Raw genomic sequence first — 18,697 nt, 5'->3', positions numbered from 1 at the left:
CTGAAAGGGCGCTTGCTGAAAAAGGAAGATGTTTCTCCTCTTTCTCTCTATTTTCCCTGGAAGCCGGCTAGGAAAAAGGAGGTAAGGGAGAAAAGAATGCTCTGCTTCCCCTCTTGTAGTATCAGAAAGCTGCAAGATCCACTGAGGCTGTGGAATATAACTTCATGCTGGTCCAAGGTAGGGATTTGATTATTATGGAGTCTCTCTTTCATTTTCCCAAACAAGTAACTCAGCCCTTAGGGGTCAGGTATTGATATTGAACTGGATATTGAACATACTACTGTAACATAAAATCAGCTCGGTGTTCTCAGGGTTACTGCAATGTACTCCTCACGAGGATATGTTAAAAAGAAACTTCCATGGGTGGGTAGGGAAAGAGACTTATTTAAAAATAGAAGTGTGTATACACAGCAAAACCAAAAAGAAAGCATTCAAACCAGTAAAAAAACAACATGAAAACACTAACTGAAATACATAAATATCCCCTTCCCCCTAATAGTAACATTGAAAAAGAAAGGTAGGAGAGCAAAAAAAAAAAGATCCAGTATCAGTTTTTCTTAAACAGTACTTTAAATTGAAATATAAATGCCTTCTTTTACAATGAAGTAGTGAGGGAAAAAGCTGAAGAGCAAAATTAGGACTTTACCAGACTGCCTTTCACTAGTCACAGCATCATTACTCTAGTGCTTTCCCTAGCCTTAAAAATTTCATTATTTATCTCATTATTATACAAAAAGCAACAAAAAGCTTTCTTTAATGCAATATAAACAATCGTTTTCTAGAAGAATAATGATCTTTAGTAGTATTACAAGCCTGCCTATTATACAGTGTGATTGTTTTAGCAGTTAAATGTATCACTGAAAAATTCCCAGTCATAGTCAATAAAAAGTCATTTCTACCAACCCCATCAATAAGAGCTTTTTACCACCTGGAATTTGAGCCTTGTGAGTCAGTAGTGTGAAATTTCTGCATGGAAATTCACTAATAGGAACCAGTCTGTTGATGAACAATACAGAATCATTGTTGCCATAATCTTTATTGTGTGACTCAGAATTAGTTCACCTTTTTTTAAACAGTGTGGTCTCAAAACAATTAACATATATTTCAAAAGAAGCATGAAAAAGTTTCATGTTTCTCTCCAATAAACAGCAAGGATTATTTTAAAGGAATCTCTATGATTCTCAGCATCATCACTGAAACTGAAATGCACATGGTCAGTTTTAATTCTTTTACTACAGCTAATTGATATGCAGCCAGTTATGAAGAAATGGTAAAAGGTTGGAAGACACTTCCTAAGTCATCATAGAAACTGTTCATATCATTATAGTTGGTGAAGATATTTAATTATGCTTAAAAAAAAAAATCACTTAACCCCCAAGACCAGAAGAAAACATGAGTCCCTGAGTACAGGTGCACATTCTAACTACTTCCAACCTCCACCATGGATCAAGACCTGGCTTATCTTCCCCTCTTACGATTTCCCATGCCAGCTGAATTAAAGTCCTAACGCTTTACTATAGATCCAGAGCTGGATTAGTGAGTGACTGGCAACAAAGTTACATCTCTGTAGGTAAATCTGAACATCATTTCTGTGCCTCAGGTTTTCTTCCAGGAAACAGATTAATGAGATTCCCCTAAAAAGACTTTGTGAAAAAGCTTATTTGAGAATCCGTTTTACACTCTAGCAAAGTACTGACACAGATGAGAGATGTCAAAGAAAACTGTCTTCAAAACAGAAGTTCAATGGTATGTGTTAAATAAAACATGAGAATTCATATTTAACAATGAGGAATACACCTACTGTTGAGAAGATGCTCATTAAGAAGGCACTCTGTGATGTGGAGACAGGCTTCCAACGGGAAAAGAAATGGCATGTAAACATATGCTTAAAAAACTACAGTAAGACCCAAGCAAAGGAAGATTGATTTTTTTTCTATCTTTGAGTACTTGACTTCATAGCCTTACACTGTTCACTTGTGTCTTCTGCATGTTTGTGTGAATTTATGGGCTGTATCAAATATGTTCAGGTACTGGGTAATCCACAACAAAACTATCTGGAGGTACAAGGAAAATGTATGGATGAGAAAGTTTAAACACCCAGATTAAAAATCCTTGACATTTTTAGTTTCTCTGCTCCTTGGTTTCATGTTTAGCCTTCTTTCATAGAGATGCAACTTGTACCAGCAACATCCTTCACCTCCTAGCTCAGTTTCACCTTTTATAAAACCATGATTACAAGCTCTATAAATACCTACACAGATATGCTTTCAGTGTCCAACTATGGAAGAAAAATGATGGCAAAAGTCACGTTCCTAAGTCAGTACTGAAGGTTAAAGGTTGGCAAAAGGGACACTTCCGCCAAAACAAGCTGTCTTATCACCCTGATCTCTTGTTCTGGGTGACTGATTTACTAAATTCCTGTAGTTTCTCTGGAACAGGGCAAATGTAATTTCTCTTAACAGCTTCATAGTATCTCTGCTAAAAAGGTTGCTATGCAGAGGCATTCCACGAACAAAATTTTTAGTAGCTTCGTTTCAACATTTTTTTCAGTCTGTATTTTGGAGATCATCTACAATTTACATAAAGTTAGCCCTGTTCTGTTTCCTAGTTTCAACGTTTATCTAAGTATACATAGAAATAACTGTACTCCTGTAGGTCAGTTTCAGCTTAAATCTTTGCTGTGTTCTTAATCCCACTGATAATGACTTTCCCCAGACACCTTAAGCAATGAGCAAAATCCAACCATATCATTTATATGTAAAATTGAACTTCAGATGCAAAGGTTAAAGAAAAGGTTGGTAGCACATTTCATTAGAAAACTTCCTATAGTCATTGCTTGGAGAGTCCTAGGGATTCTCTCTCATCTCTTGTTTATCTAAAATAAGCTTTGAGCTTTCTCTTACTAATGGAAATTAGCTTGTCTCAAGAGCAATGCTATTTTTTTCACTGATTACAGCATTTTGATCTCAATGTTAGATGTCATTTCACTGTTTTGTATTAGACCAAATTTTAAGAGTTTCATAACTAATAGAAAGCCTTTAAAATTTTGAAAGTTACATGATTACATTTTTGTAAAATAAAATGCATTATGCACTGACACATCTTGTGCTGACAATTTAACTCCTGCAATATTAGATGCAAATGAAATCTGTTCAGCAGCTGGCAGAAAATTTTGAACAACACAGCACTACTACCACAAGCTGCCTTACACTGAATTTTTCCATTGCAGAGTATGCATTACTAAGACATTATTTAAACTTGACTAATTGAAAAAATGCTATAGAAATGGCTGGTTAAGATGTGCCTTGTAATCTTGTACATAATGTTCTGAGAAGGAGCTTTGCTATGTACAAGGATGTAATATAGAAGAAGTAAACTGCACTTAAGGAGGATTAGGTAGCTCAGGAGGCTTATCATAGTGGAAATGGGAGTCTTTCATCACTTAGTCACCTCTTAAATTTGGTCCCATTCCGTAGTGAGTGAAAGTCATTGCTGCTTAGTGACATATGAAATGAGTTTGGGTTTTAGAACAGACTGTAACTGGAAAGCATCCACATCATAAAAGGCAGAACCACAAATGTCTTTAATCTGCACTCATACTGACAATTTTCTCAGATCTGACTTAAAGAATGAATGTGCTTGAACAGCTTAACTACTGTCTTAGCTGAAGAAACAGTCTCTTATGCTAGGATAAGAGCAGAATGGCAGAATAGGGTGGGAAAATTCTGTTCTAGTCACAGAGTACCTGTATTGGCTGAATATGTTCTTCCTCAGAGGTACTGGGTGGATATCTTTCATGATAACAAACCCAAGCTTAACAATAAACCTTACAGATTTGAGATGTATGCCATTATAAATTCAGAAAATCAGGGTCAAGGAATGTACCATCAGCATCATGCACCACTCTCCAGACTTTTAATTCTATCTATAAGTTTTCAGGCTCAGTCAACTTTATGTCACATTCATAATAGCTGGATAAGATCAGTGCTTATCTGCCACTTCTGATCATGTACATTCTGCTTTGCTTATCTTTGAAATTGATGTTGCACTGTTACAAATGACTACACCAGGTGAAAAGCTATGATAAATTAGGCTTATCTCTCTGTACATGATTTTTTACGGAAAAAAACCCAACTTTAGGGTAGCTCTTTTTTTTTTTCTTTTTTTTTTCAATCTATTAATAAAACAGTGGTACAACTATTACTAAAACAGAGAAGAAAGCCATAGGGGTCACTAAAAATAGTTTATGTAAAATTGGACTGGTTTCCACTTAAGACCCTTGATTCATATCACTCCAGAGTAGAATAGAAGTTCAGTGCAGAGGACATGATCAAGTTCACATACATTGCATATTAGCTATCGAAACATGAACAAATTAATCAGATAAAAGACACATAAGCATTTAGTTTTTAATAGGCTGTAGATGGATTAAGAGCCACAGCATATATTATTGATATAATCTCTTTAACCACACTGGGAAATCTTACTATGGAACAAATAAATTAGATGTTTTTCACAAAGGTCTGGAGCTGACTTGGTAGAGCTTCTGTCCTCTTCCTCTTTGAAAGCACTATTTGAAGATACGTTTTTATAGACAGTCCTTCATCATGATAACAGCAGAATCGAAGAAAAGCAGTGTGAAAAGTGCTCTAACTTTCAGTTAGTCCTACTAGATTGTACCCCAGCTGGCCTTCCTCAGTGAACTATACTTTATGTCTGCCTTGCCATATTTCATTATAGGCCACATCTCCCCAGAGAGCTTGTGTAGCACAGTATCACAAATGCTTTGGCACGTCATAAATATTCCTCATGTAAGGTTCAGTAACTTCAGATAACTTAGGTTTTAATTACATAACTTCTTCTGTTTAAAAAAAGTTAGGCATTATATTTCCTTGTAAGGAAAATCTACTTAAGGTGTCATTAGCATCCTCAAAATTTGTCAATCACTATAGAAACAGAGAATCACGAAATGGCTTGGGATGGAAGGGACCTTCAAAAATCAGCTACTCTAACTTCCTTGCCAAATCTCTCACTAGGTCAGGCTGCTCAAAGCCCTGTCCAACCTGACCATGAACACTGCCAGTGATGGAGCATTCACAACTTCTCTGGGAAACTTGTTACAGTGCTTCACCATCCTCACAGTATAGAATTTCATCCTAATAGCTAATCTAAACCCGCTCTCTTTCAGTTTGAAACTATCCCTTGTCCTATTGTAGTGGGTTGACCCTGGCTGGATACCAGGTACCCACTAAAGCCACTCACTCACTCTCCCTCTGCGACTGGACAGAGGAGAGAGAGAAAAAAAAACAGCTAAGGATTCATGAGTTGAGGTAACAGCTGGGAGAGGTCAGTTAATGATTACCTTTACAGGCAAAACAGACTCAAAGTGGGGATAGTATTCAAATTTATTACTAAATTTATTACTAACTACTAGTACTACTAATTTATTACTTAAATTTTTTACTAGACAAAGAGTGAGAAATAAAACAGTCTTAGAAACACCTTCCCCCCGTTCCTCCTTCCTTCTATCTTCTCACTCCTCCTCCCCAGCAGTGCAGGGGGATGGGGAATGGGAGTTACTGTTACTTGTTTTTTCTGCCGCTCCTCAGAGAGAGGAGTCCTCTCCTTGCTCCCATGGGTCCCTCCCATAGGAGACAGTCCTTGATGGACCTCTCCAGGGTGAGTCCACCTCAGGCAGCAGTTCTTCCCAAAATGCTGTCCCATGAGTCACTCCTCTATGGGGTGCAGTCCTTCACAGATGAGCTGTACCGATGTGGGTCCCCCACAGGGGCCACAAGTCCTACCCAGAAAAAACTTGCTCCAGCGTGGACTTCCCTCTCCATGGGCTGCAGGTCTCTGGAAGGACCCTGCTCCATCTTGAGCCTCCCAAGGGGTCACAGCCTCCTTCATGCATCCACCTGTTACAGCATGGGCTGCTCCATGGGCTGCAAGGGAGTCTCTGCACCCCGATGGTCCCCCATGGGCTGCAGGGGCACAGCTGCCCCATCATGGGCTGTACCACGGGCTGCAGGGGAACCTCAGTTGTGGTGCCTGGAGTACCTCCTGCCCCTCCTTCTGCACTGACCTTGCTGTCAATCTTCTTGTTCCCATGTTCTCATTCCACTCTTCCCTGGCTGGAATTTTTTCTGCACCACAACCTTCTGTTCTTAAATATGTTATCACAGAGGCATTACTATTACTCCTGATTGGCTTGGCCTTGGCCAGAGGCAGGAAGTCTGTCCTGGAGCTGGCTGGCATTGGCTCCATTGGAGAGGGGAAGCTTCTAGCAGCTTTGAACAGAAGCCACCTCTGTAGCCCCCCCCCACTACCAAAACCCAGCCACAGAAACCCACTACACTTGTCAATACAGGCCTTGGGCAGTAAGTCCCTCTACTAATACACCTTAATAAGATACTCAGTCTTCTCCAGGCTGAATGGAGCTCCAGTCACAGCTCTCTCAGCCTTTTCTCTTAGGAAAAAATGCTCTAGTCTCCCTTATTACCCTTTGCTGGACATTGTCCAGTAGCTCCATATCCCTCTTGTAATGGGGACATACCAAGCTACACTTATATAACTCTACAAAATCTTTTAAGATATTTCAAATACAAGTTGCATGTAGGATACTTTGGAATTTATTTCCTAGCCTTTTCTTCTGATTAACTAACATCAGATGACTGTTGTATTTTCTTGGCATAACTTGATCCTAAGACAAGTCAAAAGATCATGGCAAAGAGGCGGTTAAGTTTTTTCAGCTTTAAGGACATTCATGTAATAAAGATCTCCAGACAAAGCCCTGACTTTACAGTCTGTTCCAGACTACAGTTCCTGAGACCTAGATATATATAAGCCTTTCAGCTGTGATTGTTCTACAAAGGAGGAAGACCTGATATCTAGTTCTGCTACAGAATAATAAACAGTCATTTGCAAAAGTGGTGTTGGATTAGTGTGTATTCACACAGCTTTCATGCATGTCCACAGGGGGCTCCAAAACTCTTTGCAGTGATCTGTTTTGAATTAAATTACTGTAATGAAATTTACATCAAAACCAATTTCTGAATGTATCCATCTCTCTTCCTATACTCAATCAGGAATGAAGGAATGAAAGAAGGGAAGAAGAGAGGAAGGAAGAAGAGGATAATATTGCATTCACTGATTCATTCATCATTTCTTTTTCCATTTTTAGACAGTAAGATTATTTCATCTGCTCTCATATGAATTTTAATTAATAGCATTAATAAGGTGCTTAGCCTACATTGAAAGAAAATTAATATTATTAGCCAGAGAATAATTCTCTAAGGCATGTCACATGCAGTGACATTGTTACTGTGAATGCTTTTGACTTTGGATTCTGTTATACACACATCAGTATGCAAAAGTAGTAGAAATACATGGTCCCAAAGCTTATGCACAGACTTTGTATTTTGGATTTTTGACATGGATTGTAATCATACTCTTCAGCAGTGGTCTAAAAAGTCACAAACATGAAATATTCAAATAAGTATTTTATTAATGGGTCTTTTGGGTTTTTCTCCTCTTAGCATGGAGGTTGTCTTACAGTTGAATTATTGCCCAATTTGGTATTGATTCTCAATTAAAAAAAAAAATCAAAATGGAATTGTTTTGCATTTAGAATTCTCAGTCTGGAGTGGACTTCTCCGTCTTACTAGAAGGGCTGTTGCTTTTTCTCACAGTTCAATCTTGATATAACTTTTTCATCATTGGTACCTGACAGTCCTAACTTCTTCTACTTGCAGCTTTGGGTTTTTTTGTTTTGTTGTTTGTTTGTTTGTTTTAGTCATCCACAAGGGTTTTCCACAACATTTCCCAGTCAGCAAAAAATACATTGTAAGTTTATTTTATAACTGAGTTAAAGTTGTGGTTTTTTTCCTACCTTAGGCCAAAGGTTTCTGATGTTGTACTATAATGCAGTTTTCCACACACTCATTTTTTCTTCATATGCTGTGTTGTCTTCACTTAGAAAGTTTTGCAGCATATTGTTATACCTGGGTTATTTTGTTCTTATTGCTTTTGCAAGTTACATTCTTCTATGCATAAATACTAATTTCTGCCTACTGAATGATAAATCCTCCTTTTCTGAAAAGCTTACAGTTTTCACTTTTTCAACTTTTTTAGACAATTTTATTTGACTTTTCTACTGTAACATCTTCAGAGGTATTCCAAGAAAATACTGATTATTGACATCAGCAGTATAATGAATAAATCTACTTTGTCTAACATAGTTGATGCACTAGGACTGGAATTTTCAGTGAAGGTTAATGAAAATAAGTACTCTCTTCAATTGAAAAAAAAAAAAAAGCTATATTATTCCTTCAGACTCCTTTGGAAATGACAGCCATAACTTTTTTTTTCGTCGTGCTAATAATGGAGAAGAAAGTAGCAGAGGAACTAAACACATTTTCTACTTCTTGGAGTTACTATGCCATATTTCATCAGAGGAATCTTGCAAAACAGTACATAGCCAAATCTTACAAAACCAAGTAGCCAAACCTCCAGCAGAAATAAAATTTGATACTTGTATTCTAGTAAATGACAGTCAGGGATCTGTTTCCTGATTGAGCTAACTGACCCTGATGCCTTTGTAATGAACTCTACAGGACAATACATGAGGAAACTCATGTATCTCCTCCAAGTTTGTTCAAAATTTCTGTATTAGCACCACTAAATTTGTATCTCTGATTTATCCCAAGTTTTTTAAATAGTGTGCTTCTGTCCTACAGAAGTTTGACACATCTGCCAAGAGCCTGTGGTCATTCTGCAAAAGAGCAGTGGTTTTCAATCTGTTACCACCCCTACATCACTAAATAGCCTGAAACAGCAGTCAGCTGCCCTGCTTTCCAGCTTGCTGTATAAACAGTGGAGACACTCTCTGGGGCAGCAAAGAAGCAGCAAAATGTAATGGCAGCAGCAAATGATCAATTAGGCTGGGATAAGCACATATTACACAACAGAAAAAGAAATATTAAAACCAAATGCAGACAGTAAAACCAGCTAATGCTCAGTAGCTTACTGCAATGTGGATGCAAACAAAAATAATAACACATGCATAGTTTTATCTAATACAAGTACTCAACTGACCAAATGCCACTGATAGAAGTGATAAAGTTTCAGGGTTGATTTAACTGGAATGAAAGCTGCTCTCTCTTTACAAAACCTGATTTACAAAAGAGTATTATTCTCTTATCTCCTACACTGAAAACCCTTCCTCAGCACATCACAGCTTCCCACAAAGGTTTTCCCCATTTCTGTAAATAATGCAGTAAGTACCTTACAAATCACTAAATGTGCTGTGCTGCCTTTTGCCTACTGCTTCTGAAACCAGACTTCTTGATGGAAAATATGCAAAGAAATACATATGTTTAACTGCACATGCCAGCATAATTTCTGTTCATAGAAATTTAATAAGGAAGTAACATTTTCTTGAAAAAAGCCAATTTGCACTAGCTTGTACTGAGAACAGAATCAACTTGGGGTATACAGGAAGGAGGACTGTAAATTCATCTTTAGCTCTTATAATACTGCTATTCTACAGTACGATTATTTACAAATATGAACTGTTACTTGTTTACACAGTTCATTATCTCTAGAATCAGAGAAACACTTCAATATATCAAGAGATACAGGAGATCTGTTGAAAAACACAAGGACCAATTGCTCTCCAGCCTCAGAGAAGCTCTGAAGGGCAAATTGTTTGGTTTGACTGTTCTACACAAATGGAAATGGACCTCGCATTAGTGATTTCAATAATTCAGAGAACTCACTAAAATAATTAGCAAATTAGTTTTGCCAAGAGTGCATAATATAGCCACTTTACCTGAACATAATTTTATATAGATATCATGTGGTCACTTTTTGAATTAATATATTGTTTTACAAGGATAACCTGAACAGGTCAGATGGCACCCAGGAGCTCAGGGCATTGGATTTAACTGGATTTAACCACTCAGCTTCAAAAGTCCACAGTTAGGTGACCACATCTCTGCTAAAGTAAATGCTGTATAGATTGCCTTCATAGTCAAAGATGAGAATAGGACGAATCATTTTGGTCATAAAGTACATACTACAAGAGCTCAGATTATTGTGTTTTTTAAGTGACTGTTTCTTTCCCCTAAGTATAAAGGATAAGTATGACAGATACGCTGCAGACATCCAAATTGCTGATTTGAATTTAGTGAACACAAACACAAGTCTCCCATGAATTCTCTCGATTGCTTTTAGAATCATATGTAACATACCTACACTCCAGTCCATTTCCTCCACTGCATCACCATATAAGCCATGCTTGCTCTTTCCTCTGAAATTTTCTGAAGCATATAGAGCAGTGTGGACATGAAGATAAGACAAGACAAGCAGAAAGGGTGCATCAGTGTTCCTAGAAAATAAAACAAACCCACAACTCCTCAGTATATTTTAGAATAAAATGGCTACAAAGAAATCTTTCTACAGCAAAGTTAAAAAAAAAAAAGACTCTCCCTCTTCCTTGGCCTCCCACCTAAACAAACCAACTAGCCAACCCAAAAAAAAAACCCAACCAAAACAAAAAAGAGGAAAGGGAAGAGAATAGTGTAATTGATAAGAGGGTAATCCAGAATAAACATACACACAGTAAAAATGCCTTTCTTATACTGAATTGAAAGCAAAAATAAATTACTTAATTTACCTAATTACTATTTACTATATATACTGAATGAGGACTTTTTTAAAGCCAGGAATCTAGCAGTTTCTAGAGAAAAAACACCTCTCTTCATTTTACAAGTATATATTTAAAAGCCTGAATACAATTGCTGTTCAAAAACATACCCTCAGAAGTACACATCTACATGAAACACAATTACTTTCCTCACAAAGTCACGTGGAAGCTGATCTGCTAGACTATTGTGAGGACCTACGTCTTTATCCAGGACTAAGGTATATGACCAGTTCTCTTTTCATTCGAAGCTCTGTCCCTGTATGCATGTGATCATAACCTCGAAGTTAATAACCTTAATACTGATATTAAAGACTTTTCTCCTCAAAGTAATGAACAGTCTCCATTGTCTTCAGTTTATTTCCTGAACAGATGCAGTAGAAAGAGTGCAATAAATAGACTCTGTAAATTTTGCTATTCATGTGATCTGTCAACATGATATTTATGATTAGTTCTAGCAGGCTGTGAAAGCACAGCTTTAGCAAGTACTTCTCCTTATGCATTATTTATAAAACTTTACTTAAAATTGTGCCGTACTAACCAAATTTACTGCTATATGCTCTAACAGCATTTGCAGTACATTATGCATATTGTAAATATCAGCTGAATCACAAAAGTACTACCCACAGATCTTGTCTGGATCTCACCTTAAAGCACACAGCTAATTGCAGTCTATTTTTAGTTTTATTTACCATATTTTCCCTCACCAGTCTGTGGTGGATAATACCTGTGATTCATGTCAGCATCAAAGGGAGACTACATATCTCCTCAAGCAGTTGATTCACCTACCCTTTAAAGAGGGGAGGAACAATACAGATATGCTCATACAAACTGTTCTGTTTAAATTAACAAAAAACCCTAACCTTTAGAACCTGAAAACAAAGTATTTTAGTAAAAGAGATTAATCTGATAACAACACTTTAATCTTAAAGGAAAATAATTAATTATAATGTAGTATATTTATGATCCATTTTTCCTCTCTCCTTGGTTGGATATGTTTTTGCACAAGTTGCATGTTTTTTTACTGGCATATACAGCAGCACATAAACTCAAAATGAGAACATTTTATCTGCATTACTCCCTTGATAAGTGTGTTTTCGACAGGGATTTTTTCTTCATAAAAAAATTCTCTTTCTTTAAAAAAAACCTCAACAGAATAAATAGAACTTCTTCTTGTGGAAAATTGATACAAAATTATTTTATTTCTCTTACAAATATTTGTGCATGTATCCTATATAAGCTTAGTATTGTAAAGTATAGATTAAAAAAATTGTTTTTTATAAAAGATACCATTTCCACAAAGTTGTTTATTGCTATTTGAAAGGTGATATATGTGAAAACTTTTGATTTTTGTAGCAACAAATAACATGAGACTTCTGAGTCAATTAAAATGCTTGAAAATATCACCACTTCAAGCAAAAAAAGGATGTATACTTATAAGTTAAATATTTAATATACACATAACTGTAACACTGACCTTTCATTAGAGAACATTTCTTCAAGGCAGCTGATTTCTGTTTTACTTGTATTTTTTATTTCCTTAGATTTTCATTTACGTTTTCCTTAAACACAGTTCACTGAATTGAGATTAATATACAAATACTAGGGTAAAGTAAAACACCACAAAAATTTACTTTATACTTATGACAGTGCAGACAAAACTAACTTTTTATGCAAACTGCCTTGTTGTGATGCCACAGAGATATTGCTTTCTTCTATATCTTCTTTGCTAAAAGTGAGTATCAAAAGCCTCCACTATAAATGATATTTTCAAGAGATAATAACTCAAGTTTTTTGTAGTTTGGTTTTGTTTGTTTGTTTTAATAGAACTGATACAAAGATCAAACTTTCATGAAGAGTTATCAAATCAGTGATTGATATAGAAGGGCACTACATCATTCTCTTCTTTCCAACTAAAATTGACAGGTTATGATTGACAGCTTGCTGGCAGGTGGAGAAGTGTCTCACCTATTAATATCCTATAAAAGATCAGAGGCAGCTGTTTATCGTCTGCCAAAACTCTTTGAGGAGTATTATAACTGAATACCTCTACCATGACCTTGAAAATGGAATGACAATACTAGCTAGTAGGCAGGAGAGAAATTTGACAACAACAGCTTAACACCTGAACTTCAATAAACAGCTCCTTCAAAAATGTATTACCACTATCTTTTACACAGTGCAAACACAGAGAATCTCAGTTTCAAAAGATCTGAGATTTTTTATCCTAACATGAATCACACAGTCTTTTCAATTTACTGAGTAGCCAGAGAGATTATATACATCTGACATAAGATATTCTTTAGTGTGTTTTTAATGGATCTTGAAAACATCTAAAAGCATCACATTGCTGATGATTCCTCTGCATTGCAAAGTACCAGGTTCTTTTTTACTGTGAGGAGTCTTTATACTACTCAAAGATTCAGCTCAGGCTTGAGCTGTAAAACACAGCTTTAAAGTGGGTGAGAGAGCAATTAAAACTAATCTGACTTTGTGCTTCACACACAAGTCTTTTAACTTTTTTCCTGCAAATCTGCTCCAAATACTGCTCGCTGCTTTGAAAAGTCCTTGGGCAATTTTGTTTGCTTTACTGTGCACTGATGTGGTGCAGTTGACTCACTGCAAGGAAGGGATATCACCCAGAGGGACCTCGAGAGGCTTGAGAGTTTGGCCCATGAGAACTTAATGAAGTTCAACAAGGCCAAGAGCAAAGTCCTGCATTTGGGTGATGTAAATCCCAAGCACAAGCTGGGTGGACAATGGATTGAGAGCAGACCCAAGGAGAAGGACTTGTCAGTTTTGGTTAACAAGAAACTCCATATTAGCCGGTAATATGTTTTTGCAGCCCAGAAAGTCAACTGTATCCTGGACTGCACCAAAACCAGTATGACCAGTAGGTCTCCTTGAACAGTTCCAGTGATGGGACATCTACAACCATGTTACTTGCTCCAATGCTTCACCACCCTCTGAGTATAGAATTTCTTTTTAACATCTGATCTAAACCTCCCCTCTGTCAGTTTAAAAGCATTGCCCCTTGTCCTGTCACTATCTGTCCATATAAAAAGTCCCTCTCCCTCCTTTTTATAAACCTGCTTAAGCTACTGGAAGGCTTCAGTATGGTATCTCTTGAGCCTCCTCTACTCCATGCTGAGTAACTCCAGATCTCTCAGCCTGTCCTCATGGGAAAGGAGTCCCATCCCTCTGATCATCTCCATGGCCCTCCTCTGGACCTACTCCAAGAGGTCCACATCTTTCCTGTGCTGAGCACCTCAGACCTGGACACAGTACTCCAGGTGAGGTAACAACGAGTCGATACAGCCAGATGCAAATTTAACTTATTTCTTGTAACTCTCCTTTTACTAAAAAGATCTTATTCAGTATCCCCTCAGTGGATAAATTCATTAATGCTTATTCCCCATGGGTGCTTCCTCCACTTCCAGATTAGATCACCAATTAGACAGTGATCCTTGTGATAGGACTGGCTGAATGCACTCATTAAGCCTTCTTATTCCTGCAGGAGGAAAAAGGCAAACCAAATCTTGGCTTAGTTGTATCAAAGTAGGACTTTCTCCTACATGCTGGATTTCGTTTTGTTCTGACTGTTAACTGTTAAAATTTTTGTTAGTATGAATGAATCCATGAATGAATGTTTCTGCCCTAGTCTTTTAAAAGACACACATTCAAACACAGATGTCATATTTTCAAAATTTTTGAAAATCAGAAAGAGAACTCCATATCACTTGGGGGTTACTCAGTAGAACCAGAAAAGGTCCTGAAAATGGAATTGAGAGGGGGAGGAAAATGTAAATATATAAATAATGTGACTCTTTCTAGTAGATATTAAAAGTAGGATGTGCTACTACTGTATCTGCATTTGTGAAGCTATTCTTCCATGCAAATAGAAAAGACACTTTGACACCTATAATTTCATACCCATTGTTTTCTTTAAATGCTTAAGGTACACAATTCATATATGTTTTTATTTCCCTTCCATATAACCTTTTTTTCTCCCCTCCCTAAAGTACATTTTCATAAGCACAGAGAAAGAAAAGGAATTTCTCACCTAGTACAAATTATACTCATTACTAAATCCCTCTCCCCCACAAAATGTTGGAGGCCAATAGACAGATCTACTACTTTTTTAGAAGTGTTCCATTCACAATCTGGTCTGATACTCATCACAGAACTAGTGAGGTCCTCAATAATTCTTAAATTATTTTAAGATTTTGTAAAGCCCTATATGAATTCACACCTTTTTCCTGTTACCTTTTTGTTCAAAAGGTACAATCAAAGGTCTGAGAGAAGAGGCATGAAGATCCAGTAGAGTTGTTACAGCTTATAAGTTACTACCTGGTTTTAATACATGTGCATATATACATCACATGTATACAAAGATTTACAAACTCTATTCTATAATTTGCATTTTGCCGTAAACTATAAGGAATATTCTTGTAGGATTTATAAAAACATTTGATTTCAGAAATCTTAACTCTAGTATAAAATGACAGCTGCCAGAGATTAAGACCCAGTAATGTATAGAGAAACTCTAAACCAGTCTCCTAGAGTAGATGAAAAAAAAAATCTGAATATGTGTTGCAACAATGTTTCAAGGACTACAATAGAATACATAAAATGGAAATTTAAAATTTATTAACTGTTATCACAAAATTTTAAAAATTATGCCTATACAATCTATGAGTGAAAAAAATAGACAAGAAAATTGTTAAAATTCACCTTCAACATACCTTTTAAATATAAACATGTTTGTATGCAAAAACCTTTTTTCCAGAAACTAGATTTCATTAGGATTTTTAAAATATTAATTGTGACCAGCTATACAAATTTGTCAGAGAGGTATTCTGTATCACAGAGGGGTCATTTGGATTGTTGATTTCTTATACATTAGAAACTGGTCTCTGGCATTTTCCAAAACTGGATTTTCTGTGCAGCTGGTCATTAAAGGGCATGCTGAAGATGTAAGAGTGACAACCACACTGAATTTAACATGAAATAATTAGCATGCATTTGACTTTCAAATATGCTATAATATCTAGAGAGTGTTCTGATAGGTTTGCAATATGTAAACACATTTTCCCTTGGGAAAAAGTAATTAGAATTAACATACACTGAGCTGACCTGCCCACTTACAATTAGGGTAAGCAACTAAATTACTATTTGTTTTCACACACCAAATCTGTCACTTCTAATTGTATATATTCATCTCCAGAGCCATTTCTGGGCACTGAATTTTGTATTTGCTCTTTTTCAATCTATCTAGGAACAAACAAAAATTGTAATATGCGTACACTAGACTAAGGAAGATAAATACAACTCTACATCTCCAAAAAAACAGACCAAAGTAACTACAACAGCACATAGCTACATGGTTATATATGAAATTATAAAAAGACTTTAAAAATACAAACTCTAAAGATTATACAGAATCACCAAAGCTTGCCCTCCAGCAGTCCAGGGTAATAGTTCTTCATATTGCCCTCTCCTTACTTTACTAGGAATCAAAAACTCTCATCATTTTGTGATCCCTGTGCCCAAGATGGCCTTCAACCATCAAATCACCCACCAGTCCTCTGTTCGTAGACAGCAGGTCCAGCAGGGCACCTCCCCAGGCTGGCTCACTCACCAGCTGTGTCAGAAAGTTATTTTCCACACACTTCAGGAACCACTTACATAGTTCCCTGCCCACTGTACTGTTTTTCCAGGATCTGGTAAGCTGAAGTCCCCTACATTAACAAGGTCCAGCAGTTGTGAGACTTCTACCAGCTGCTTATAGAATATTTTGTCTGCATCTTCATCTTGGCTGGGTAGTCTACATATTCCCACCACAATATCTTCCTTGTTGGTCTATCCCCTGATTCTAACCCATAAACACTCAAACCTATCACCACTATCATTAAGCTCTGGATAATCAAAACACTCCCTAACATACAAGGCTACCCCACCTTATCTCCTTCCTTGCCTATTCCTTCTGCAGAGTTTGATGTTTATACATAGAAGTCATAAAGCTGACAGTATGATTGAGAATCAGCTAGAAGAGAAAACATCTGGAAGTCCATCACCTGAACTCCAAAGAACTTACAGAGGTAATATAGGCAATAGGTATAATAATCTTATATAGATAAAACATTTATGTTTGAGTTATTAATATATATTCATATACATTGCATATAAAAGGGTTTTACAGGAAAATACCAGTGCTGTTGAAGATTGGAGCTTCATCATATATTTATTATAAAGATAATTGACCAATTAAAAATGCATGATATCTGATGATTTTTAGTTTGATGATAAAATGTGTATTTAGAACCAGTTAAGCTGAATGCTTGAATTCCTTAAATTCAGGATTGTTTGCATTCTGGTATACTTGTGCAGATGGATTACTTGTGTACATGACTGAGTTTGCTATTTACTGTATAATCTAAAGAAAAGGAGATTGTGTGACAAACTGAATATTCAAACATGATTAAGGGATTGAAAGAACTGGAATGATAAGAATGCTGTCAGGAAACTGTGTCTTCCCAAAACCTTGTGGCCCTTCATTTATGAGTGCCAGATATCTGCATGCTGTTGAAACATGGCTGACTCTTCATGGTCCTTCACCAACAAATGGCCAAAGTCAGAAGACAGCAATGGCCTACTGGTGCCCTGGAGCTGACAGGTGTGAACTATATAACGTCAGAACCAGTGTGTCAAAGTAAATACTGGTTTTGTTGCTCTTACTAATATATGGGACAGATCAGTTCAGTGAATATTAATCTAATTACTCCTATCCCTAGGAGCAAGGTTTATGGTCATATTCTTTGCATGTGAATTCACTAAAGGGCACAGTTAAGATTGCTCAAATGCCCTAATTGCTTCTCAATACCTTAATGTGCTTGGATATTTTCTAATTTAACAATGACTCTGAAGAGTCTGGGTTATAATTCTCACTATAATTGCATCATTCCTGTAACAAAGTTTGTTGTAAATTACGAATATGTGCTATTAACCTTGACTTCAATTTAACATCACTGTTGTCTGGAAACGACATTAAGATTTGGGGCCAAGTGCTCAGCTGATGTAAAGCCACTTATCTCCAGCAAAGTCAGCAAAGATGTTCTGACTTAGATTATACATTATTTTTCCAGCTCTAAACACTGGGTTCAAACAGTGACACTAAGCTATACAATAACAGTGTTCAAATTACACATATTAATAAAGTTAAAAGAGTTACTGGTTTTCCACCATCAATTTCCCAACTTCAACTCACCAGTTTTGGGGCAACCATTTTATTGTCATGGCATTGAAATACACGAAACATTCATAGATACCCAAAACAATATCAATACAGGCACATTATATACTTGTAAATAATGGCAGAATATACCTACATATAGTTAATGTGCTCAAGAATCTTTTAAAATCACCAAATGCTTGGTCACTAAGCAAATAACCCCTCAACAATTTTCAAATATGTATGTTTGTGTGCTTGTAGCAAACAAAGTACTTCACAGTTAAATGTAGCTGAGAAAGAATTTTTATATCTATCACAATTGCCAAGAGGAAATAAAGATGTTTTAGTTTATTTACAAATACTGATGATAATGTTGATTGTTGGGAAAACTTACTCACTTAGAGAAATTTGAGACAAAAACTCTTTTATTTTGGTATGATGGGTAGAGATGGCCTCATCAAATAATCATAATGATAGAAATAATAGAAAAATTGCTGTATAAGATCAAGATTTTAGTTAAACATTTTTTCTTGCTAGCAACAAGAAACAGCTGCTGCATGCAGTCATTAAGTCTGGAAAATTTAGCCTCTGATTCTTTGGTATGTGCTTTCATCAAGCAATGACAATATGTGAATGTATTCACAGTAACTAATGGTACATACTTTAGGAATATTAATTCAGGGACTTCTATGTCTTAGAATATGTTTTTAATTTGATTTCACATTTTTAAAAATGCTGCAACTTGCATCAAATGAGATCAA

At 36.3% G+C, this 18,697-nt stretch overlaps 1 protein-coding gene across 6 annotated transcripts in view; it reads right to left on the bottom strand.

The window, feature by feature from the left end:
• Positions 1-18,697, bottom strand: part of STS (steroid sulfatase) — a 77,419-nt gene that overhangs the window by 22,922 nt on the left and 35,800 nt on the right. For all 6 annotated transcript variants that reach the window (XM_027898555.1, XM_027898557.1, XM_027898556.1 and 3 more), the window contains one exon: positions 10,254-10,390. In XM_027898555.1, the coding sequence (XP_027754356.1) occupies positions 10,254-10,390 (137 nt within the window). The remainder of the gene's footprint in view (positions 1-10,253; positions 10,391-18,697) is intronic.

This window comes from Empidonax traillii, unplaced genomic scaffold (assembly GCF_003031625.1).
Source record: "Empidonax traillii isolate 1590-97213 ecotype Southwest subspecies unplaced genomic scaffold, ASM303162v1 scaffold604:size387904, whole genome shotgun sequence".
Lineage (NCBI taxonomy): Eukaryota > Metazoa > Chordata > Aves > Passeriformes > Tyrannidae > Empidonax > Empidonax traillii.
The sequence above is the reverse complement of the archived record's forward strand: the minus strand, read 5'-3'. Positions and strand labels throughout refer to the sequence as shown.